At 48.5% G+C, this 25,311-nt stretch overlaps 1 protein-coding gene across 1 annotated transcript in view; it reads left to right on the forward strand.

Moving 5' to 3' along the window:
* Positions 1-7,626: 7,626 nt before the first annotated feature.
* Positions 7,627-25,311, forward strand: part of ZC3H3 (zinc finger CCCH-type containing 3) — a 193,390-nt gene continuing 175,705 nt past the window's right edge. Inside the window, exons 1-3 of the mRNA XM_081951954.1 lie at positions 7,627-7,735; positions 13,415-14,819; positions 18,107-18,276. Coding sequence (XP_081808080.1) covers positions 7,648-7,735; positions 13,415-14,819; positions 18,107-18,276 — 1,663 coding nt within the window. The 5' untranslated portion in view covers positions 7,627-7,647. The remainder of the gene's footprint in view (positions 7,736-13,414; positions 14,820-18,106; positions 18,277-25,311) is intronic.

Raw genomic sequence — 25,311 nt, forward strand, 5'->3', positions numbered from 1 at the left:
TCTTTCTTCTTCTTCTTCTTCTCCTCCTCCTCCTCCTCCTTCCTTTCTTCTTCTTCTTCTTCTTCTTCTCCTCCTCCTCCTCCCCCTTTCTTCTTCTTCTTCTTCTTCTTCTTCTTCTTCTTCTTCTTCTTCTTCTTCTTCTTCTCCTCCTCCTCCTCCTCCTCCTCCTCCTCCTCTTCCTCCTCCTCCTCCTTCCTCTTTCTTCTTCTTCTTCTCCTCCTCCTCCTCCCCCTTTCTTCTTCTTCTTCTTCTTCTTCTTCTTCTTCTTCTCCTCCTCCTCCTCCTCCCTCTTTCTTCTTCTCCTCCTCCTCCTCCTCCCCCTTTCTTCTTCTTCTTCTTCTTCTTCTTCTTCTTCTTCTTCTTCTTCTTCTTCTCTCCTCCTCCTCCTCCTCCTCCCTCTTTCTTCTTCTTCTTCTTCTTCTTCTTCTTCTTCTTCTTCTTCTCCTCCTCCTCCTCCTCCCTCTTTCTTCTTCTCCTCCTCCTCCTCCTCCCTCTTCTTCTTCTTCTTCTTCTTCTTCTTCTTCTTCTTCTTCTTCTTCTTCTTCTCCTCCTCCTCCTCCTCCCTCTTTCTTCTTCTTCTTCTTCTTCTTCTTCTTCTTCTTCTTCTTCTTCTTCTCCTTCTCCTCCTCCTCCCCCCCTCCTCCTCCCCGTCCCCCTCCCCCTCCTCCTTCATCATCATCATCTCCTTTTAATGACCCCATGATCCCTTGAGGGGTGGACTCTGGGCAACTAAATGGCCCTTAGGGTTTGCTGGCCGGATATGCATTTCGAGCCGCCATTGGGGAGTGATATCCGGCAGATCTATTCTCCTTGAGCCCCGAGAGAGAAATATCCGCCTCTATCTAGGACCGAACTCACAGCTCCTGATTGTGAGGCCAGGGCTTCACTCAACCTATGACCACAATTGAGCCCCAAGTTTCTCTTGCTAAGTGAGTTTTGCCTCATTTTGCGACCTTTCTTGCTATGGTTATTAAGGGAATCAGTGCAGTTGTTACGTTAGTCACCCGCCTGTTGAGCGAATCCGGCCTCCCCTGTTGACTCTGCAGGTCAGACGGTCGCAAAAGGGGATCATGTGAGCTCGGGGCACGACGTCAGCCGTCATAAATATGAGTCAGTTGCCTCTGAATGTAGATCATGTGACCGTGGGGAGGCTACAATGGTCCTGAGTGTGAAAAGCAGTCCATTTTTTCAGTGCCGTTGTAACTTTGAACGGTCACTAAATGAACTGTTGTAAACCGAGGACTACCTGTATTGATCCTGACGGTGATGAAAATGTGGATGCTTGGAAACTGGCATGTACTCTTGACGGTTGCACGGACCCCCCCATTTGCAACCTTCCTAGCCGGCTTCCGACAAGCAAAGTCAATGGGGGAAGCCAGATTCGCTTAACGATGGCATGATTTACTTAACGACGGTGGTGTTTTGCTTGTAGCAAAACAGGCCGTAAAATAGGGCTCTTTGCTGGTAGCCTGCTGCGAGTGCAAAGCGGATGCGAATTCAAATCCTGTGTGGTCAGAGTGTACAGGTAGTCCTTGATTTCCAACGGCTCATTTAGTGACCGTTCAAAGTTTCAACAGCACTGAAAAAAGGACCGTTTTTCACACTTACGACCGCGCAGCCAACCCCATGGCCAGGTGATGAAAATTCAGACACTTGGCCACTGACTCACATTTGTGACGGTCGCAGGGGGTTGCGTGATCCCCCTTTGCGACCTCCTGACAAGCAAAGTCAATGGGGAAGCCAGATTTACTTAACAACGGTGTTACTCACCTAACGACTGCAGTGATTCCCTTAAGAATGGTGGCAAGCAAGGTCGTCAAACAGGGCAAAACTCACTTAAGAACTGTCTCGCTTAGCAACGGGAATGTTGGCCTCAATTGTGGTCGTAAGTCGAGGACTACCTGTATTCTGGCTGGGCAGATCCCAATCGATCCTGAGCAGATCCTGCCAGCCGGCCCAGCCTGGAGCTGCCAGGAGGTTTGGGGAGACGGGTGAATTAGATGGCCGGTTAAGACTCTGAGGCGGCACCAGATGCGAATTCTGCTCCTTCCCATCCACACAGGATTCCTTGCCTTTTACATGGATGCTCGGCCGGACATCCCCTGTCAGGAGGCCCTGATGGTCCTTCAGCAGGGTAAGCGAGGGGAGGGGGCACTGGGCATGTGGGGGGAGGGGGAGATACCAGGCAGCCTTTTGCAAAAGCAAAATTTTGCAAATTGGGGAAGGGGCCTTCCATGGGGGATGGTGAAGAAAGTCAGAATTGTGCCACAACTGGGGATATAAGACCCCCGGGCAAGTTGTGGTGTTTGAGCCTCGGGTGCCTCTAAGTGCAACGCCAGGGGATCACTGGCCTTAAAAGGAGCTGGGTGGCATGTCAATATAAATGTAATAAATAAATGTGCAAAAATGGATTGGGGTTAGCACAGGTGGCTAAACAAACTGCTTTAATTAAAGGGAAAAAAACCAAATATTTTTATTTCTATCGGGAAACCACTGCTGGACTTTGTGCTTGAGGTGGGGGAAAAAAAATGAAACTTTGATTTTGGGTTTTACTGATTCAATAGGTTTGTTGTTATAGGAATGGCATATTTCTATAGAGATTGGTTTGTTGTTATATAGTAGTATAAACTAGCCCTTTCTATAAATGGCCAGTTTATCTATCTATCTATCTACATCTATCTATCTATCTATCTATCTATCTATCTATCTATCTATCTATCTATCTATCTATCTATCATCTATCTATCTATCTATCATCTATCTATCTATCTACCTACCTCCCTACCTCCCTACCTCCCTCCCTCCCTCCCTCCCTACTTACCTATCTACCTACCTGTCTAAAAATGGATGTGCGTGTGTGTTAACTTTGGAATGCTTCTAGCAATTTGAACCAAACCTGATACACAGATGACTTACTCTCTGGAAGCAAGATGGTTGGGGAATGCTGGGAATTGAAGTCCACCTATCTTGAAGCAGGACGGCTGGGGAATGCTGGGAATTGAAGTCTTTTCTGTTTTCTTTTAAATTCTAGGTCTTGATTGCCTGCTGGCCGATACGGAACCCTCCATCGCCGAGGTGGCCTCCATCTCCATCCTGCAGGTGAAGGAGGCCCGTCGGACGGCTTCGGCCTCGCCCATCCCCTCGGCCCTGGCCCGGATGTTTTGCTGCCTCCAGCAGCCCGGGGAGAAGGAGAAGCCGCAGTTTGAGGACAGTCCCTACCAGAGGAAGAGGAGTCAGGAGGCCTTCCTCAGCATCCCCCAGTCCCTCCGCTAAAGAAGCCAGAAGGCTGGCGGAGGCTGCTTAAGGCTCCCAAAGACGGCCACCTTCGTTTGGGGGGGACATTGTAGTTGTGTTATCCTGGACGTTGCAATGTTTCACGTCTTGATTCGTTGCAGTGTTTCGCATACAAGCCCCACACAGTTATTCCAAAAACTCTTAAGTAAACCAACAAACGTTGCGTTTCGGGCTTCCCCACGTGTGTTATAAGTCCGTTGGTTCTTTTCGGCAGGTAATTGTACTCGATCATGGTAAGCTGCCCAGAGTCGGGTCTAGGTGTATGGTTAGTCCTCGACTTACAGCAATTCGTTTAGTGACCGAAGTCATAATGGCACTGAAAAAAGGAGCCTAGGGCTGTTTTTCACACTTATGACCGTTGTAGTGTCGCTGTGGCCACGTGATCAAAATTCAGATGCTCAACAACTCACTCCCCTAATCCTTCGAATAAATTAGAATAGAATAGAATGGAACAACAGGACAGAATAGGAACAGAACAGAAGAATGGAATGGAATAGAACAGAACAGAATAGAACAGAGAACAGAATAGAACAGAACAGAGAATAGAATGCAGAATAGAACAGAACAGAACAGAAGAATGGAATGGAATAGAACAGAACAGAACAGAATGCAGAATAGAATGCAGAATAGGGTATAGAACAGAACAGAGTAAGAAAGAATAGAACAGAAAAGGACAGAACAGGAAAGAATAGAACAGAACAAAACACAACAGAATAATAGAGTTGGAAGGGACCTTGGAGGTTTTCTAGTCCAACCCCCCCGTTCATATGTAGTGATAGGGAGGCAGTTTGCCACGACCCATTCTGGGACAGCTTTTCCAATTCCCCAGTCGAGGCCACAGTTTGGGATCTCTTAGTGGTCTCCCATCCTAATCCAATCGGCTTCACCAAGAAGGGCCCTTTTAGCAATGCACTTATCAACACCCGGGGTTTCCACAAGTGACTTTCAAAGCAGAGCAAAACACCTGGACAGGAATTCCTGGGGATGCCGTTTGGGAAAACCACTGGCCAAGAGTCTTCCAGAGAAGGGGAACTGGATGCAGCTGGCCAGCTGACGCTTCTCCCCACCCCCCACTTATCATCTTCCCGCCCCCCCTCCCCGCCTCTCCCTTTCCAGGTTTCTGCAATCTGCTGGCTCAGCTCTTGCAGTTCTGCTGCGCTCAGCTATTTCTGCTAAACCACGAGAAGCCCCCTCCCCTCTCCCCCAGCCCCCGGGCAGCTCCGATTCCCTACATGTCAGTGAGTTAATTGGGGTCCTAGCGCTGGAGCGAGGAGGAGGCTGCGTTCATTAAAAGGATGAGTGGGCCGTTTCTTTGGGGCGAAGAAGAGAGTTTAACGGCCCTAAACAGGCTCTTTTTCCCGGGGGGGGGGGGACTGTTCTTTGCCACCACACACGGCAGGGATATTCAAAGACTGTGCTCACTTTTGCAAAGGCTGACCTTTATTTTATTTTATTTTTTATTTATTTTATTTATTATTTTATTTTATTTATTATTTTATTTTATTTATTATTTTATTTATTTTATTTTATTTTATTATTTTATTTTATTTATTTATTATTTTCTTTTATTTATTATTATATTTTATTATTTTATTTTAATTTAATTACTTTATTGTTTATTTATTTATTTTATTTATTTTATTTTATTTCTTTAATTTAATTTAATTTAATTATTAATTGTATTTTATTTAATTGTATTTTATTTTATTTATTTATTTATTTTATTTTTATTTTCTTCACTAAATTTAAATTGGTTAAATTCCCTCCCTGCTACAAGTCAGATTTGCAGTTTGCTCGCTGTTGCAAAGGGTGACCTTCTCTTATTTATTTTATAGGTAGTTCTCGACTTGCAACCGACACAATGGAGCCCAACATTTCTGTTGCTAAGTGTGACATTGGTTAAGTGAGTTTGGCCCCTTTTTATGACCTTTCTTGTGTAGGAAGTTAAAACCCAGCCCTCTCCTGGAAAATGAAATATTTTGAAGTAGAAACTTAAAGAGAGGCAGAAATTCTGCTCCCCACTTTTGTCAATGGGCCATTTAAGGCCTGAGCCAGAGAAACATGTTTTTAGGCAGGAAACAGCCTCACTCTTGATAGCTCCCCCCCACCTTTGTCAATGGGCCATTAAGGCCTGAGCCAGCCTATTCTACATAACCAAGATCTACCCCATCTCACTGCACTTCATTGCACCACTCACCAGGTTTCAACCAAACTTAGCACACAACCTACAAAGCTAACTATGACCTCTGACAGCAACCAATCAGAATACATTTCCTACACAGGAACAGGAAACATAGGTGGGGCCCCAGTGAGGGCATAAAACCAGGGACTCTCAGCATCCCTTTCCTGCTCAGGAGCTCGAGCCATGTGGTCCTGTCCACCATTAAATCATCTTTCCAAGCAGCCTCCATGTTTCCAGTGACTTTTTCCCCACTTGCAACCGAACCCAGAAGGATATTTCCTCCAACACCTCCCTCAGTTGTTAAGTAAATCACTGCAGTTGTTAAGTGAATCTGGCTTCCCCGTGGATTTTGCCCGTCAGAAGGTCTCAAAAGTTGATCACGTGACCCTGGGACCCTGCAACCGTCATAAATATGAATCAGTTGTCAAGCGTCTGAATTTTGACCACATAACCATGGGGACACTGCGGCAGTCGTGACTGTGGAAAAGAGACATAAGATACTCTTTTCAGTGCCGTTGTAACTTTGAACGTCACTAAATGAACTGCTGTAAGTCGAGGACTACCTGTATTTATTAAATCCGCGACTTGCAAGGCACATTTCCAGTTCCCTCACTGTTGCAAAGAGCGACTCTCTCTCTTACTTATTTTATTTTAATTTATTAAATTCGCAACTTGTCCATCAGATGTGGAATTTGCAATGGTAAATTGGCAACGCGTCAGGGTCACTCCAGGACTCCTCCCGGTGAGTAAGTGATGGGATACATCGCCCCAAAGGTGAACGCACGTCTGCGTGTTAGGACAAAAGGGGCTTCTTTACAACTGCGTGCAGATGTGTCTAACATCTGGCGGAGGGACGATGGAATTGGCTTCTGTTCAAAGAAGCAGGGACGCTCCGTTAAAAGCAGGAAAGCGTTTGCAAAGTCCATGCAAAGCAGAAATGCTTTGTGGAACTAGTTCAAGAGATTGGGCCACCAGCTGTCTCCCGCAGCACAGGGAGTCCTCGATTTACAACAGTTCATTTAGCGGCCGTTTGAAGTTACACCGGACCTGAAAAAACTAACTTTGAACTGTTTTTCACAATTACGACCGTTTTGCAGCATCCCCAGGTGATCCAAACTGAAAGGACTCTTGAAACTGCAGCCGTTCCAAAAGGAGCTTTTATGGGAAGGTTTGTGATAGCAAGAAGTCTAGGCAAGAACTGAAGCTTCTCACTTAAGACCAGCTATTTAAAGCAGCGTTAACCAAACTCCCCCCACACTACAACATTGCAGAGAAACAGAAACTTCATATACAGATCACTCCATTCCCCCCACCTCCTCCCAAAATGCCAGCATCCCTATACAAATATCTGGGACCTGACATCAACATTCTGTTCAATGAAAGTGAATAGAAGAGAATATTAGAATAGTCCCTTTTGGGAGAGGGGGCGGTCTATAAGCGCAAATAAAAGTAAAGTAAAGTAAAATAGAATAGATAAAATAGAAATATAGAATAGATTAAAATAATAGAACAAAATAGAATATTAGAATAGAATAGAAATATAGAATAGAATAAAACAGAATATTATATTAGAATAGAAATATAGAATAAAATAGATTAGAATAGAATATTAGAATAGAAATATAGAATAGAAAAAAATAATAGAAAAAAATAGAATATTAGAACAGAATAATAGAAATATAGAATAGAATATTAGAATAAAATAGAATAGAATGCTTTATTGGCCAAGTGTGATTGGACACACAAGGATTTTGTCTTTGGTGCAGGTGCCAGTTTTGCTAATATACCAGCCGTTGCCGCTGCTCCAGGGGGAAACTTCCCTCCTTTCTTTCTCCATCCAGAAAGCCACATGCACCTCTGAGCCGCGACTTGCGGAGCCTCCATATCCAGAGACAGTCTACCAGGGAGAGGCCAGAGCGAGCACTCTCACGCTGGCTGGGTGTACGAGCAGGAAAGCAGGCGGGCCTTGAGCTAGGCCCCTCAATCCACTCAGGGCAGGGCTGGGAGGCAAATGGGGAGGATGGGATCCATAGCCGAGCCTAGGCCTTGCGGGGCCGCCTCCCCTCTTGAGTTCCCCTTTCGCCGTAAGTGAGCCGTAAGTGTTGGGTGGTAGGCGGCGCTCGCTGTCGCTCGCCCTCTAGAGGCGCATAAAAGGGGCTCGTCGCGCGGCGATGGCGTCAGAGGGGCGCCGGCGGCGGTTGGAGGCTCGGATGGAGCCCGAGCAGGAGCGGCTGAGGCGGCAGATTCGCTTGCTTCAAGGTGGGCCTCCGCTGGGGCCGATGGGAACTGTAGTCGGGCGGCGGGAGGAGAGTCCCGGGGGAAAGCCGGGCGGGGTGGCGGTGGGAGCAGGCCTCCCTCCCTCCTTCCTCGGGCGGGGCTGGGGACCCTTGGGGGGGCGTCAGAGGGGCCCACTAGGGACCCGGCCCAAGCAGGCCCTGTCCAGACCCCCGGGGGAAGGCGAATACAGAGGCTGTCGCCCCCTTCCCAGTGGGCGTTGAGGGCTGGGCTGGATGGCCTCTGAGGTGCCCTTCGGCCCTATCATACTGCTGAGAGGGGAGGGGGGGGGTCTCCAAACCTGGCAACTTTAAGACTGCTGGACTTCAACTCCCAGTATTCCCCAGGGAGCAGAGCTGGGAGTTAAAGTGCACTACTGTCATTCAAAATGTTTGTAGCTTTTATACTGCATAGTTAAGAGACAGGCTAGAAACCAGGAGACTGGGAGTTCTAGTCCCACCTTAGCTGTGAAAGCTGGCCTGGTGACTTTGGGCCAATCACCAGGAGACTGGGAGTTCTAGTCCTACTTTAGGCATGACATCCCAGCTGGGGGTCTTACCTGGCAGGCTTATCCCCTGGGCCCCACATTGGGGGTTGAGAGAGAATGGCTGGCTCAAAGTCCCCCAGCTGGTTTTCATGCCTAAAATGGGACTAGAACTCCCAGTCTCCTGGTGATTAGCCAAACTGGGAGTTCTAATCCCACTTTAGGCATGAAAGCTATCTGGGGGAACTCAGCCTGCCCGTCACTTCCTTTTGCAACCAATTGAATCAACAGAGAAAGGCAGACACAGGAGAAATGGTAGAGTATAATATACATATAATCCAGGTGGGCCTCCGCTGGGAATGATGGTGCCGATGGGAACTGTAGTGGGGCGATGGGAGGAGAGGTCCAGCCTGAGGGGCCCGGAGGAAAGCCCAGGTTGGTGTGTATACATATATAAAGTATAGGTGTGTTTGAATCTCTCTTCATTCCCAGTGACTGTCTGGACTGATTTCTAGCCGGGATTTTTGGACGTTTTCTGACGTCTCTTCCTTTATCAAGGTAGAAGAGAGAAGGACTGGCCCAAGGTCACCCACCCGGGTTTGTCAGATTGGAACTCGCAGTCTCCGGGCTTCTAGCCTGCTGCCTTAACTGCTTCCCTGAGCTGGCTTCCAGCATACAGATAGTCCTCGACTTACGACCACAGTTGAGCCTAAAATTTCTGTTGTTAAGTGGGTTTTGCTCCATTTTCTTTTCTTTCTTGCCACCGTTGCTAAGTGAAGCACTTCAGTTGATAAGTTAGTAACCTGGTTGTTAAGAGAATCTGGCTTCCCCATTAACTTTGTCAGAAGGTTGCAAAAGGGGCGCACTGACCTTGGGACACAGCAACCGTCATAAATGCGAGCCAGTTGCCAAGCAGCTGAATTTTGATGACGTGACCATGGGGACGGTGCAACTGTCATAAGTGTGAAAAAGCCAGTCCTAAGTCCTTTTTTTCAGAGCCAATGTAACGTCCAATGGTCACTAAACGAATGGTTGTAAGTCGAAGACTGCCTGGATGTAAAAATAGTGGCACCCTGTATGCATTTCTTCACTTAAAAGATGGTGACCGAAGGGAGGTTGCAACGGTCTCTAAGCGTCAAAAACAGCTGTAAGTGACATTTTCAGTGCTGTCATCATTCTGAACGGTCACTAAATGAACTGTTGTAAGTCAAGGACTACCTGTATTTACCCACACAATCCTGGAATCCTTATTTTGGGCTCTTTGCTTCTACATCTCAGAAACCAGGGACTCCGCGAGTTGATAAATGTAGAAAAACCCATCATTTAGAGCAGGGGTGTCCAAACTTGGGAACTTTAAGACTTGTGGACTTCAACTCCCAGAATTCCCCAGCCAGCATAGCTGGCTGGGGAATTCTGGGAGTTGAAGTCCACAAGTCTTAAAGTTCCACAAGTCTTAAAGTTCCACAAGTCTTAAAGTTCCCAAGTTTGGACACCCCTGATTTAGAGCCTCTCCAGGGGTCCTCCTAAGTTTGATGGGTACCGTTTCTACCACGCACAGGCAGTCCTCGACTTACGACCACAGTTGAGCCCAACGTTTCTTTTGCCAAGCCAGACAGTTAAGTGAATTTGACCCCCTTTCAGTTAGCGACATGGCTGTTAAGCGAATCTGCCAGGCCTTCCCTGTTGCTTTTCCTTTCGGAAGGTGGCAAAAGGGGATGACGTGACCCCTGGGGCAGTGACACCATTGTAAGCGTGAGCCAGGGACCAAGCATCCCGTGACCATGGAGAGGCTGCCAGGGTTGTAAGCATGAAAAACGGGCATAAGTCGCTGTTTTCAGTGTCGTCGTAAATGGAGGTGAATTCCCTGTACATCGTTTTGAAAGAGGCCAATGCTTGGAAGCCAGAGCGAAAGCTGACTAAATTGGGGGCCTTGTTTAAGAGCAGTGATGGTGAACCTTTTTCTTACGGTGTGCCAAAATTTCGCATGTGCACACAATCCTCCTGGCCCTCCTGCGTATGCATGTGTGACACTCCACACACACCCCAGTGCATGTGCGTGCGACCCCTCCCCAGGCTCTGGAGGCTTTCCTGAAGCCTGGGAAAGGCAAAAACGACCTCCCCCAGCCCCCCAGAGGCCCTCCGGCAGCAGGGAACGGATTGTTTTTGAACTTCCGGTTGGGCCGTTTTTCGCCTCCAGAAGCTTTCCTGAAGCCTGGGGAGGGTGAAAATGGCCTCGTCCGGCCCTCCAGAAGGGAGAAAAATCAGCTGTGTGCACCGGAGCTGACGGCTGGCGTGCCAGCAGCAAATATGGCTCCGCGTGCCACCTGTGGCACGTCCCATAGGTTCACCATCACGGGTTTAGAGGTAGGGTTGCTCCCGGTTTTACTACCGGTTCGCTTTGGGCGCGCCAGATGCATGCTGCGCTCATGTGCACCCTTCAATGTAAATTGTTCTCCGCACATGCGTGGAACTATTTACAGTGAACTTTACACATGTGCGCACTACTAAACAGCATCCCGGCAGCGGCGACCGGGCAACCGGTTCAGGGGCGTGGCCAGCCTGGATTGCTGCCAGTTCTGCGACCCAGGCCTAAATTCCACCACTGGTTCGGCCGTACCTGGAGCACCTCAGAGCTGAAGAAATGGACTTTGCTTCTGTAGAAATAGGGAATTTTTATTTATTTAGGGAATTTATGTTGCCGCCTATTTGCACATGGCCACTCAAGGCGGCTTACAGAATATAAAGCCTCATATAAAAACAAAACTAATAAGAGTCATATAATAAATTAATATAATATCATCCCCCACCCCGGTGACAGCACATCACACGAGCCATTGAATGGGCTCCATCCCACTCTGGCTTCCCCAGACCTGCCGGCAGAAACTTTCACTTCTTTTCTTCTTCTTTCTTCCTTCTTTCCTCCTTCCTTCCTCTCTCTCTCTCTCTCTCTCTCTCTTTCTTTCTTTCTTTTTTTATTTTATTTATTTATATTGCCGCCTATTCGCCCATGCAACTCAAGGTAGCTTACAGAATATAAAACCTCATTTAACACAATAAAACTAATAAAAGGAATCAAATAAATTAATATAATATAATAAAATCACCCCCCGCCTCGGGGGCAGCAGATCACACGGACCATTGAATGGGCTTCCTCCCGCTCTGGGTCCCCCAGGGCCAGCTGGCAGAACCAGAAGAGAATTAGAGGGGGCTGTTCTAATTTGGGGGGTCCGGGAGGGGGATGATGTTCCAGAGAGAGGGAGCCACCATGGGGCAGGCTCTTCTTCTGGGTCCCACCAGGTGTATCTCCCTCTGGGATGGGACACGGAACATTCCCTGCCTCCCCACTTTGATGGGTCAGGTAGATGTGACTGACAAGATACGGCCCCTCAGATCACCTGGTCCCAAACCACAAAGGGCTTTAAAGGTGACAACCAGTTCACCAATTTCACCCGGAAGCAATTCGGCAGCCCATGCAGCTCCCGCAGGAGAGGTGACACTTGTGCACACTGGGGTCTGCATAAAACCATGTGGGCCCCTGCATTTTGCGCCAACTGCAGCTCCCGGATGCTCTTCAAGGGCAGCGTGTGATAGGGCTCCCTCTGATCTGCACCAGGTGCTTATGCGCTTAAAGACGATTTGAAGACTAGCCTGCTCTTTTCGTCAAGGACAGGACAATCTCTGCCCAAGACTTGGATTGATTCTGTGCCATTAAGTCCATTCCCAGCAACCACATAAATAGATTCCCCACCCCCTAGAATCATTTGATGCTAACATGCTCCCTTCAGACCTCCCAAATGCATACCCTTCACCATTAAACACCCCCCACCCACCCCATATTGGGGGTGGGGGGGCTTGTGCTTTTATGCTAGCTTGGAAGGTAGCTAACAGGAGAGGTTGCTTTATCCTTCCTGACTTTTATCCAATCCAGCACCTCCATCCCCTGTTAGCAAATTCCACTCCTTAGCTTCTCCAGCAGAGCAGATAAGATGTCGGCCATTATCTAAGTAAGCCAAAATCGAGGAGAATTCTGAGTAAATGCATAGCTGGATGACACAGCTGCACAGTGTGGCCTTCTCCACGCACAGCCACAAAGAATATTCCAGCTGTTCCTTGCGTTTTTCTTTTAGGATATCTCCCATGTTTTGGTTGTCTGCAGGAACAACTGCAGGCAAAGTTTTAGACTTTCAGCTTCTGACTGTAGGTAGTTCTTGATTTGCAACCGTTGGGAGCGAACCATGATGGATAATCTTCGACTTACAACTGTTTGTTTAGGGACTGTTCGAGTTCCAACAGCAATGAAAAAAGTGACTTGTGACCGTTTTTCATGACCGGAGCTGTAGTGGTGCAGTGGTTAGAATGCAGGTCTGCAGGCTAATCCTGCTGACTGCCGGCTGCCAGCAGTTCAATAGTTCCATCCAGACTGGTTCAAGGTTGACTCCGCTTTTTGTCCTTCCGAGGTGGGTCAAATGAGGACCCAGATTGTTGGGTGACTCTGTAAACCGCTTAGAGAGGGCTGGAAAGCACTGTGAAGCGGGATATAAGTCTATTGCAAGTCCAAGTGCTGTTGCTAAGTGGGAAGGAAGGAAGGAAGGAAGGAAGGAAGGAAGGAAGGAAGGAAGGAAGGAAGGAAGGGTGTGGTGGCACAATGGTGAGAATGCAGAATTGCAGGCTGACTCTGCTCACTGCCAGCAGTTCAAAGCTCACCAGGCTCAAGGTGGACTCAGCCCGTCCTTCCCAGGTGGGTAAAAGGAGGACCCAGATTGTTGGGGGCAAGGGGCTGACTCTGTAAACCGCTTAGAGAGGGCTGGAAAGCACTGTGAAGCGGGATATAAGTCTGAGTGCTATTGTTGTCCCTATGGTCATATAATCCAAATTCAGACTCTTGGAAACTGACTTGTATTTATGACGGTCGCAGTGTCCTGGGGTCATGTGATCCCCTTTTGCAGTTTTCTGACAAGCAAACTCAATGAGGAAGCCAGATTCACCGTATAACTTAACTAACGACAACCGCCGCGATTCACTTAACAACTCTGGAAAGCACGGCCGTAACATGTTTCCTATCACATAAACATGTCTACACCCGTAAAATGTTACAGGGTCTCCTGCTTAAGCAGGGTGTCTGTGTGGGTGGGCTAGAAGACCTCTGAGGTCCCTTCCAACTCTGTTTCTCTGTTATTCAGGTCTCATCAATGACCATAAAAACGCCCATGGGAATGCGCCGGTACCGCCACCGCCTGCTTCGCTCTCCAGGTGGAGGAACCCGAAGCTTCCTGCCTTTCACAGCCAAGCGGCCTTCGGTGCAGGGTACGGCCAGCAACCCACCCGAGATTACCCGTCTGGCCAGCCCAACGCCACTACCTGGAGGAAGAAATACTCTCTGGTCAACGCCCCGCCTAGACCAGCCTTGTCTTCGGCCAGCAGCGTTTCTCAGGGGACTTCCTGGGCAGCCGACAGCCGTGCCGGAAGCCATCCCGAGCCACAACTGATGTTTTCGGAGGCGAAGGCCGTCTCCAGCACAAAGGCAAATGTCGGGCTGCCAGCTGGCTCCGAGGCGGGTGATGCCATCGGCTCGGGGTTCCCACAGGGCAATCCAGGATCGAGAAAGGCACCGTCATCTTCTAGGGGAAGCACATCGGCGGGTCCTTTGCCTGTCAACACGGACTCGAGACACCACAAAGAGACGTGCGCTTCCACTTTGTCCCACGTACCCCGTTGCAAAAGTCTGGCTACAGGTGGAAATAACCGACCGGCGGCTGCTCAGAAGAAGCCCGTTGGGTGCGAGCTGACCCCCCGTTTAGGCAGGACTAACAGCGAAAGCGCCATTACGTTGAAATCTGAGCCTCGGCGGTGTCTGGCCTCGCCTGAACAGGGAATAGGGTCTCTCCCAACCTGGAAGAAGCCAGTCCCCCAGGTTTCACACCTGACTGGTTCGCACCACCAGCCCTCCCCTGCAGGGACAGCCAAGCTCATCCCCACCAGGAGCGTGGGTCTGTCTGCCGGCTGCATCCATTCGGGCGAGGAGGCATCTTCCAGCACTGGGACGAGCCTTCCCCCAAACAAGTCCGCCGGTTTTTCGCTCCAGAAGTCGCCTTCCTTGCTGGCCTCCAGCAGGTCTTCCCGCTTTAAGAGAGCCAACTACACCTGGGTGGCAAATCCCAGCAAATCCCCCCGAAGTGTGAAGCGGTGGGCCATATCCAGGACCCCTGAAAGCACCCCCAAGTTTGGCGCCTCCACGGCAACGACCTCCCCCAAGTTACAATCCAGGGGAGCGCATCTCGAGCCGGGGGCCAAACCAAAGAGACCCAGCCCTCATTCGAAGCTGGCAGTTTCCTCCAGCCAGTACAGGTGGAAAGCGGCGAGTGCAAAGTCTGTTCCTTCCACCTCGGCATCGGTCTTCACTTGGAAGCGCAAGGAAGGGGTTGGACCCGGGGAGGCCCCCGGTGTGGGTGCCAGCACCTCCCTCCAGGCGCTGAGGCGGGTCCCTCTCGGACATGGCAGCCCGCGAGGCTTCTTTGGAACTAGCGTCTTTTTTAATTACAGACTGAGGAGCTGGCCCAAAACCCCAAAGAGGAAAGGAGGTGCCAGGTACGTTCCTGATGCAGCTAGGAGGATCTCTGTCCCATTGGGTTTTTCTCTCTTCTTTTCACTTCCATTGCTCATCCTGGTTATGAAAGTGGGAGTGGAGTAGAGACCAATGTTCCCTCTAAGGTGCGCGGCTGCGCGGCCGTGCATGTGGCAAGAAATCGCCGCGCAGCAGTTTTCAACTGCCGTGCAGTGATTTCTATTGCCACAGGCTCCGGAAGCTAGGGAGGTCCTTTGCAGGCAGCTAGAACGGGCCACCCGCAAAGGACTTCCCCGGACTTGCTTTGAGGAGCACGGGGCGACTGAGGGTAGTTGTGAAGCCCCAAAGCCCCCGCCGCCACCGGAATAACTGCTGCCACCTCTTTCTCCTCCTCTCACAGCACTGCCGGATTTGGCGCCCGGCGCTGCGGCTGACTTGAAGCCGCCAAAGCTCCAGCCGGCATCCCCGCGCGTGGCAGCGCCGCCTCTCCTCCGCTCGGAGCACCTGAGCTCAGCGCGGCGTTACCCCTGCCCCCTCCTCCTCCGCTGTGCTTTTGAGGAGCCATGAGGCTGCGGGAGCCAGTAGGAAGGCAGGGGGGGGGGCGGAGCAGGAGGAAAAAAAGCTTCATGGCTTCTCAAAACCACGGCGGAGGAGGAGCAGGGGGCAGGGGTAACGCCGCGCTGAGCTCAGGTGCAAATGTGGTGGTGCTGTTGGAGGAGGAGGAGGTAGCAGCAGTTATTCTGGTGGCAGCTCGTTGGCATCTTCAGCGGCAGCCCTGCCCACGATGAAGAAGCCAAAGATGGAGCAGATCCACGCAGATGACGTCGCTGCAACATGACTGGAGGAGAAATTCTGGGAATTGAAGTCCACAAGTCTTAAAGCTGTCAGGTTTGAAGACCCCTGGGGGTTTTTTCCCTAAAGGATTAGGGGTGCAAGGATCTTGTAACTTGACAGCTTTAAGACTTGCATACTTCAAATGCCAGAGTTTCTGAGCCAACATGACTGGAGGAGGAATTCTGGGAGTTGAAGTCCACAAGTCTTAAAGCTGTCAAGTTTGAACAGCCCTGGTTTTTTTTTTCTAAAGGGTTAGGGGTGCAAGGGTCTTGTAACTTGACAGCTTTAAGACTTGCGTGCTTCAAATGCCAGAGTTTCTGAGCCAACATTTTTGGTTGCTAAGCAGGAGCGTTGTTAAGTGATACTGATATTATATAACACTTTGAATTAAGCTGGTACCTTGAAGAAACATAACTTTGAGTTTCAAATAATACTGATTTCGTTGTTGTCTTAGGTGACATCTGTGAAAAAAATTCAGGTGCTCAGGCATGAAAATGTGCCCCACAAACACTATACTTTTCTGCTCACATAGAAAAAAAATTAGAGGGAACATTGGTAGAGACTGGAGTGGAGTGGAATGGAATAGAATAGAGGAATGAAGAAGAGAATAGAAGGGATAGGATAGGATAATGAAGAATAGAGAGGATAGAATGGGATAGAATAGAATGGAATGAATGATGAGAATAGAGAAGAGAAAATAGAGAATAGAATAGAATATGAAAGAATAGAATAGAATTTAGAATAGAACAGAATAGAATATAGAATAGAATAGGAAATAATAGAATAGGAAATAATAGAATAGAATAGGATAGAATAGAATAGAATAAGAAATAATACAATAGAATATGAAAGAATAAAATAGAATTTAGAGTAGAATAGAATTTAGAATAGAATAGGAAAGAATAGAATTAGAATAGAATAGAATAGAATTTAGAATGGAATAGAATAGGAAAGAATAGAATAGAATAGGAAAGAATAGAATTAGAATAGAATAGAATGCAATAGAATTTAGAATAGACTAGGAAAGAATAGAATAGAATTAGAATAGACTAGGAAAGAATAGAATAGAATAGGAAAGAATAGAATAGAATAGGAAAGAATAGACTAGGAAAGAATAGAATAGAATAGAATAGGAAAGAATAGAATAGGAAAGAATAGACTAGGAAAGAATAGAATAGAACAGGAATTTAGAATGGAATAGGAAATAATAGAAAAGAATAGGAAAGAATAGAATAGAATTAGAATAGAATAGAATATAGAATAGAATAGAATAGGAAAGAATAGAATAGAATTAGAATAGAATTAGAATAGAATAGAATTTAGAATAGAATAGGAAAGAATAGAATTAGAATAGGAAATAGAATTAGAATAGAATAGAATTTAGAATGGAATAGAATAGGAAAGAATAGAATTAGAATAGAATTAGAATAGAATAGAATAGAATAGGAAAGAATAGAATAGGAAAGAATAGAATAGGAAAGAATAGAATAGGAAAGAATAGAATTAGAATAGAATAGAATTGACAATAGATTTTACAATAGAATTTATAATACAACACAATACAATTCTGTATTAGCCAATTGGACACACAAGGAATTTGTCTCTGGTTCCTTGGCTCACAGTGTGCATATAAACAGCAAGTAATGCCTCCAATTTGGCAGTTCAAATCTCACCAGGCTCAAAGTTGATTCAGCCGTCCATCCTTCTGAGGTGGATAAAATGAGGACCCAGATTGTTGGGGGCAAGAAGCTGACTCTGTAAACCGCTTAGACAGGGCTGGAAAGCGCTGTGAAGCGGTATATAAAGTCTAAGTGCTAGTGCTAAGTTGGGAGAGAGGGAGGAAGGAAGGAAGGGCCGTGGTTGCATAGTGGTTAGAGTACAGTACTGCAGACTCCTTCTGTTGACTGCCGGCTGACTGAGGACCCAGATTGTTGGGGGCAAGAGGCTGACTCTGTAAACCACTTCGAGAAGGCTGTGAAACGCTGTGAAGTGGTATATAGGTCTAAGGGCTATGGCTCTCTCCCAATCCTTGCAGGGCTGCCCTAGAGAAGAGGGGGTTGGGTGGGTTTATTTCCCAAAGCATCTGAAGGGAGGGGGGGGGAGGACAAGAAGCAATGGGTGGAAGCTGCTCAGAGGGAGACCCAACCTGGAAATTAGGACGACTTTCCTGTCGGTGTGAAGGATGGTGAAGCAAGGAGAAAGAGTTGTGGGTGCTCCCTCCATCACTGGCTGGGTGGTATAAAGCCCCTTGCCTTGGCCAGGGGGTTGGGCTAGAAAACCTCCAAGATCCTTTCCAGCTCTAGGAGCCTATGGAGAACAACTGTAGTGGTGTATGATGTGCTGGTTTTGGGGTTTATGTGTGCAAGACCTTTCCATGTGGTGCCCTTTCCGCATGGTACCCTTTCAGTGAGGAGCCTTTGCAGATGCGCCTGTTTGTCTCCAAGGCTTCTGACCCGCCCTCTGCTTCTCCTTCCAGCTCTCCCACCCTGCTCCTGAAAAGCCGCTACTGCCTCCGGAAGCGCCATGCCACGAGGGGAAGGTCCTCCCCCACCGCCCGCAGAACCAGCCCTAAGGGCCTCGTGCAGATCAGCAAGCACCGGTTGCGCCGGCTGCCGGCCTCTCGCGCTCCTGGTTCGCCCAAAGAAGGTAAGAGATGTTTTGAATTGGGAGATGCTGGGTGGATGGCGGGAGCGAGTTGGACCTGCCTGCTGCCCTCAACACTGGATGGGTGGCCAAACCAAGAGTGTCGCGCGCCAATCGTGATTTTTTTCTTGGGTGGGTTATCCCCGTTCCGATCCGACCGCTGATTGCTTGAGAGGGTCTCTAGGCAAACAATCAGGACCGCTGGGGGACTTTTCTCTCATCACCTGGAGGGCTGCGGGTGATGTTCTAGGAAAAGCCAGGGGTCCCGGAGGTTGCAGTGCCCCCTCTGTGGTGTTTTAAGGGTGGGATAGGGGTGGGCTGCCTCCCACTTCTGAAAAACCTTGTGATCTGTATTCAGGGTGGATTTGATTTAGATCAACTCGATTTGAATCACGATTTAAATAGCTAGTACCGTGTTTCCCCAAAAATAAGACAGGGTCTTCTTTTCTTTTGACCCCCCCCCCCCAAATATGACCTTGGCTTTATTATCGGGGGGGGTTATTGTTTTGGGGTCCTCCCTTCCCTGCACCAAAAAGCCTGGCGCAGGGAAGGGAGGATGCGGGCATAGCCTCAGGGACGAACGGCTGTGTTGCGCTGTTGCAGCAGCGCAACACAGCAGCCATGAGGTGACCAGGCTCACGAACAGCCGTCTAGCAACCCCCCCTCCAGCCGGGCAGAGCGCCACTCGCTGACCTAGCAGTATTCCGAAGGCGCCAAGCCGCAGGAGCCGGGGCAAGGGAGGGGGAACGGGGGCTCGCGCAGCTTGGTGCCTTTGGAATACCGCTAGGTGGGTCAGTGGCCCTCTGCCTGGCCGGAGGGGGTGGGGCTGTCCAAGGGGCTTATTTTGGGGGGAAGGTTTATATTTTTCCCCACCCAAAAAATCTGGCATGGCCTTATTTTCAGGACATGTCATATTTTCAGGGAAACACGGTAAAAAAGGCTTGATTTAAATCAACTCCATTTAAATCATATTTTTTAATGGCAACTGTCACCTCTGCTATGAAGTTGTGTGAATGCATCCATGCAGCGCATGTGATCTCAGCTTTGCAGAGCTGGGAGGCATCGAAGGAGTTTACCGAAAAGGTAAAGGTTGCAGAATACGCAGCCTCCTCTTGCTACCTAGCTAAGCTCCGTTTCACGCTGAATAAACTAAGTTATGAATGCATCTCTTTAGACAGATTTTTACTCCAAAAGCATTTGATTAAAATAAATCTGATAAAAATAAAAGAGATCCAATTTAAATAAAAACACGACTTAAATAAAAAATATCTGATTTTTTTAAAAAGTAGATTTTTATCCACCCTGCCCGTATTCAGGATCGAGATGTTGAAAGTTACCTAATTTTCAGAGATTTTAGTCATGTAAATTTGGGGTGGCAGCTAATGACTAACGGGGAGCGGGGGGCCTTCTACGACCTGCTGTGGCTTATGGTTTGCTGATACCCACCTAGGATCTGAACTTGGGACATGCCTCTTGGGCTCTCAGTTGCCCTGGCTTTCTTTGCCTTGAAGAGGAAGAGGATGGGAGGAAGAAGGCCCCTCCTCCGTCCCTTGAGTTAGTTGGAACAGGTATAAAATAAAAATGTAAAAAACGCATTTCTCCGCTGAGCCTTTCGGCAGAAGAGCCCAACGGCATGTTTCTGGCATTTTTGTGGTTTTTGAAATGTTGACAATTTCAGAAAGGTATTTGAAGATCGGGGGTGGGGTGGGGGGGAGGCTTCAAAGACAAATGTGCTTTACAGTTGTTGTGTTCGCTCTTTATTTAGTTTACTCCCCGCCGGCTGACTCCAACTTCCTCATAAACAGAACTGCAGGGGCAACACAAGTCTTTTTAAAAAATCTTTAAAAGGGAGGAACAAAACGGCTGATTGTAGATTATTCAGCCTACCCAACGCACAACCCTTGCTCAAAGCGTTGTGTTTCTGCTTTTTGTGTTTGCCTCTCCTTTTTGCAACTAGCGTTTTGTGCTGTTCCTGGGGGGGGGGGAGAAACTACTTTATGTACGTGACCTACATTTATTAGGCCGACTCGTAGGATGTACGTTTGTGTTTGGGCGGATTTTTGGGTAGGTTGTGTTGTTGTGGTGCCTTGTGACTAAGACAGGATTTCGTAATAGATTGTGGGCATACGATTGGAGAAGTCAAGCTTTCAGTCCAGATTATATAGGATGTTCTTGATTTACAACCGTTTGTTCAGTGACCATTTGGAGTTAGAACGGCGTGGAAAAAAGTGAATTGTTTCCGGTTTTCACATGACTGCGGGTGGCGGCATCCCCTCGGTTCTGTGATCAAAATTCAGAGGCTTGGCAACTGGCATGTACTTATGACAGTTGCAGTGTCCTGGAGTGTCAGGGTAATAAGGATGTTTTACTAGCTGACCAGCTGCTGTAATGATGTAATGATAGTAATGAGTCAGCAGAGTTATTTGACTCTTTACCACTTTGAGAGGCTATTTGAGAAGAGAGGCCCTGTGTGTGCTTCCGTGCTGCAGTTGATGATTGTTTGCCTGACTTTGCCTAGTATGTGTATGTATATATTCCTTTGTACTTAAACCACTATTTGAAAGACAAACCTGTTTACCGTATTTTGCTCCTGGGTTGTCTCAAAATAGTCACACCATGCGCACTCTGACTCAAAGTCACGTGATACCCCTTTTACGACCTTCTGATGAGCAAAGTCAACGGGGAAGCCACATTCACTTAGCAACCGTATTACTGACTTAACAATCGGGATGATTCACTTCGCGACTGCAGCAAGACATGTCGTAAAATGGGGCAGAACTCACTTTTAAAATGTTGGGGGCTTACTTGTGGTCGTAAGTCGAGGACAGCCTGTACTCGAGAGGGGTGTAAAAAAGGTCCAGATTTACAAACGAGATCCGCTGGGCCCTTTGAGACGCTGCATGTTGCAGCTCCAGGGAAGCTGGTGTGCGTTTTGTGACCGTTACCTGAGACCTGAACATGTGTGGCCTTCGAAAGGGAGTCTATGAAAGACGGCAGGTGCACCTGTGTTGTTTCCGAGCCAGGTGAGCAGGCCCTGAGGCCTGCAAGGAAAGGGTTAACCTGAGGGCTTTGAGCCTTTGTTCCGCTTTGAAAACCAACCAGCCATTGCAAGCCCTCCCTCTTCTGAACCCTGGGAGTCTAGGGCCAGGGCTTGGTGAGGGTGGGGTGGGTGGGTGGGTGGGGCTCCTGATAATGAGGTCCTGCAGGTAATTGGATTAGGGCCTGTTTAGTTGCAACAGCTAGCAAGCTTCTAGGTGAAGCCCATTCCTCGCCCTGCCTCTTTCTCCTCTTCCTCCTCCTCCTCCTCTTTCTCTTCCTCTTCTTCCTCTACTTCTTCCTCTACTTCCTCCTCCTTCCCTTTCCCTTTTTATCCTCCTCTTCACCTCCTCCTCTATTATTTCCTCCTCTCCCCTCTCCTTCTTTTTCTCCCCACTTTTCCTCTTCCCCTTTATTCTCCTCCTTCCTCCTCTTTCCCTTTATCCTGCTCCTTCTCCTCTTCTCCTCCCTTCTTCCTCCTCTTCTTCCCCCTCCACCTCTTCCCCTTTATCCTCCTCCTCCCTCCTCCTTCCTTTTCCCCTTTATCCTTCTTTCCTTCCTCTTCTTCTTCTTCCTCTTCCTCTTTCCCTTTATCTTGCTTCTCCTCCTTCCTTCTTCTTCCTCTTCTTTCTTCCTTTTCTCTTTTCCTTTTTATCCTCCTCTTCTCCTCTACTATTTCCTCCTCCCCTCCCCTCTCTTCTTCTTCCTTCTTTTCCCCTTCCCCTTTATCCTCCTCTTCCTCCTCCCTCCTTCTCCTTCCTTTTCCCCTTTATCCTCCTTCTCTTTCCTTCTTCTTCTTCCTCCTCTTTCTCTTTCCCTTCATCTTGCTCTTTCCCCTCCTCCATTCTTCTTCCGCTTCCTCCTCCCTTCTTCCTCCTCTTCTTCCCCCTCTACCTCTTCCCCTTTATCCTCCTCCTCTTCCTCCTCCTTCCTTTTCCCCTTTATCCTCCTTCTCTTTCCTTCTTCTTCTTCCTCCTTTTCCTCTTTCCTTTTATCTTGCTCCTTCTCCTCCCTTCTTCTCTTTCCCTTTTTATCCTCTTCCTTCTTCCTCCTCTTCCTTTTTCCCATTTTATCCTTTTCCTCCTCTACTATTCTCTCCCCCTCTCCTCTTTCTTCTTCTTCCCTTTTCCCCCCTTCCCCTTTATCCTCCTCTTCCTCCTCCCTTCTTCCTCCTCTTCCTCCTCCCTCTTCTCTTTCTCTTTATCCTCCCTCCTCCATCATCATCATCATGTTGGGGGCCTGCTCCAGAGGCCGGAGCAGCAGGGTGGCTTGCTGTGTGTGTGTGTGTCCGCCCCCCCTTCAGCCGAGGCTCACGTGACGCCTCCTCCCCCTCACCTGTAGAGGGCAGTCTTCGCCCTCCTGTTTCCCTGGCCCACCTTTTTCTGATAATTGATTGCCTAATTCGCTCTTTATGTGAAAGAAAGCAGATACCGGGTAATTTGCAGCAATAACCTGCTATTGCCGGGCCAGTATCAAAACTCCCATGTTCATTTCAAGTGGCAGATAAAACACTAATATATAATTATCCTTGCAAATTGGATTGTTTTAAATAACCAAAAGACTGCGGCCAGGAGAACACTCCCATTTCCCTTGAGTTAGGAGGGAGCCGTAATTGCTGCGTTCAATCAATTTCCCTGGCATTAGAAATTCCATCACCATCAACATTAAGCTATATTCATTGTGATGGCTAAGAGCCGGGCCATTTCTCCTCTTTTCCTTAACTGGCAAAATTAATCAGGGAAAAGATTTTAAACATTTACCCGTGCGAAAGAGGTCAGCCCTGCCACTATATTGCTCAGCAGATAAGGGGGCTAATAAAAAGAAAATTGAATTACTAATGATCGCCAGGAACCGAGTATATAAAAACTGGCAATCGCTCGCTTCAGGAGGAAAGGAGAATCAATTTTCTTCGGACAAGGTGCACTCGTTTTTTGTTTTTTTTAAACTTGGGCGCATATTATCAGCAATTTAATTTGAAAGTGCATAAACAGGAGGAAACCGTTAGGAAAATAATGAGCCTTTAGGTGTAAACTGCTACAGGATATATGCTGTACACAATTTATTTGGCACAACAGATAATCACTTTAATTGAATTCAAAAGTGCATTGTTCAGCAGTGCGGCCGGTCTCCCCCCCCCCCCTTTCTTTCTTCCGCCGGTGGGGACCGCGAAATATTATACAGGCGTGCCGCGTCCTTTCCTTGTAATGCCTCCTGCGAGGCAACACTGCATGCTGCCCCGTTCATGCGTGGAGGTGGGCTAAGGGTGGCGTTGCTGTTAAAAAACGGTGGAAGTTTCTGCGAGTGGCGGGATCCTCCCGCCTCTTTGTGGGAACCCACGATTCCTGGAATCGGTGGGCAGTGGTCCCTTTCTCCTCCAGGGCCAATGCTCTGAAGGCGCTAACTTTTCTGCTGCCTCTGGTGGGCAGTGGCCCCGGGACTTAGGGCATCCAGAGACGGTGTGTTTCATGTCAGAAGCATTGAAGTTAAAATAAGGCCTATTATAAAAGAGAGGTCCCCAATCTTTTGGACCTCAGGGACCACTAAATTCATAATTTTAAATCCCGCGGACGACTAACAGGACCTGGGTGGGGGTGGCTAAGCGGTCGTGTGACTGGGTGGGCGTGGCCAACCAGATGTCACTCACATCAAGGGGTGGCTCGCCGGCTTCTACTCGGCCCTCCCCTCCGAGCCACTCCTCACCTGCCCGCCCGGACTCCTTAGGGCCCCAGCAGAAAGCAGTTGTTGGTGCTAAGGAGCCACCCGGAGAAAGAGTTGCCAAAACAGCTGGCTCAGTTCAATTTGGATCTGACCGAGAAGGAGGCTCAGCAGAAGCACCTCACTGAGGATCTCGAGCAGAGGCTTTCCAAGCAGAGGCCAGGTGCCAGCGCCTGGGGGCTCAGCCATGATGCAGTCCCACTGGAGTGAGGCCCTCCAGCTCTTCGCCACCAGCGACGCTTCCGTCCAGCCTTCGCCCTCAGCCCCACACCAGGAGGCCAAAACAGACCCCAAGTCGGAATTTCTGCCCCCCTCCGACCCACACAGAAAGACCCCGAAGGGGGAGACTCTCTGCAGCAACAGAAGCCTTCGTTGCACATCTCTGGCCCAGGGTAGTTTGAGGACCCTTGATTTAGTGCAATATAAAAAATGCAAATAATTTTTCTGTGGACCACCAGTGGTACAAGGACCACCAGTTGGTGACCGCTGTCAGGAAGTTTCTTCTTAGTTCTAGGTTGCTTCACTCCTTGTTTAGTTTCCATCCGTTGCTTCTTGTTCTGCCCTCAGGTGCCTTGGAGAATAGTTTGACTCCCTCTTCTTTGTGGCAACCCCCGAGATATTGGAACAATGCTATCATGTCTCCCCTGCTTCTTCTTTTCATTAAACTAGAGACAAACCCAATTCCTGCAACCGTTCTTTATTTATCAAGTTGTTTTGGTGTGTCATGCCAGGGACGGCTTTCGTGGAAGACCATTTTTCCATGGACTGGGAGCAGGTGGGATGATTTTGTGTGCAACCTAGATCCCATGCAGGCACTGATGAAGCTTTGCTCATTCACGCACCGCTTGCCCAGCGTGGTTCCTAACAGGCCACGGCCCTGGGGAGTGGAGGGGACCGACCCCTGCTATAAAATTCAAAATATAAAATTCAGGATTGAAAGATGTACCAATGAAACCGATGTCGCCCAGAATGTAGTAACATGAGTTAATGTCTAGAGCAGTGGTCCTCAACCTGTGGGTCAGGACCCCTTTGGGGGTCGAATGCCCCTTTCACAGGGGTCGCCTAAGACCATCGGAAAACACATATTTTTGATGGTCTTAGGAACTGAGACACCAATTTTATGCTTGGGGGTCACGACAACATGAGGAACTGTATTAAAGGGTCGCGGCATTGGGAAGGTTGAGACCCACTGGGCTAGAAGCATCCAGAGTAGGGGTGGGTTCCAGCCGGTAGGCCCCGGTACGGGTGTACCGGTGGCAGCTGGCAGTAGCGGCCCCCGTGCTGGAA

The sequence above is a fragment of the Natrix helvetica genome (assembly GCF_964273705.1).
Source record: "Natrix helvetica genome assembly, chromosome: 4".
In the NCBI taxonomy this organism is placed as follows: Eukaryota; Metazoa; Chordata; class Lepidosauria; order Squamata; family Natricidae; genus Natrix; species Natrix helvetica.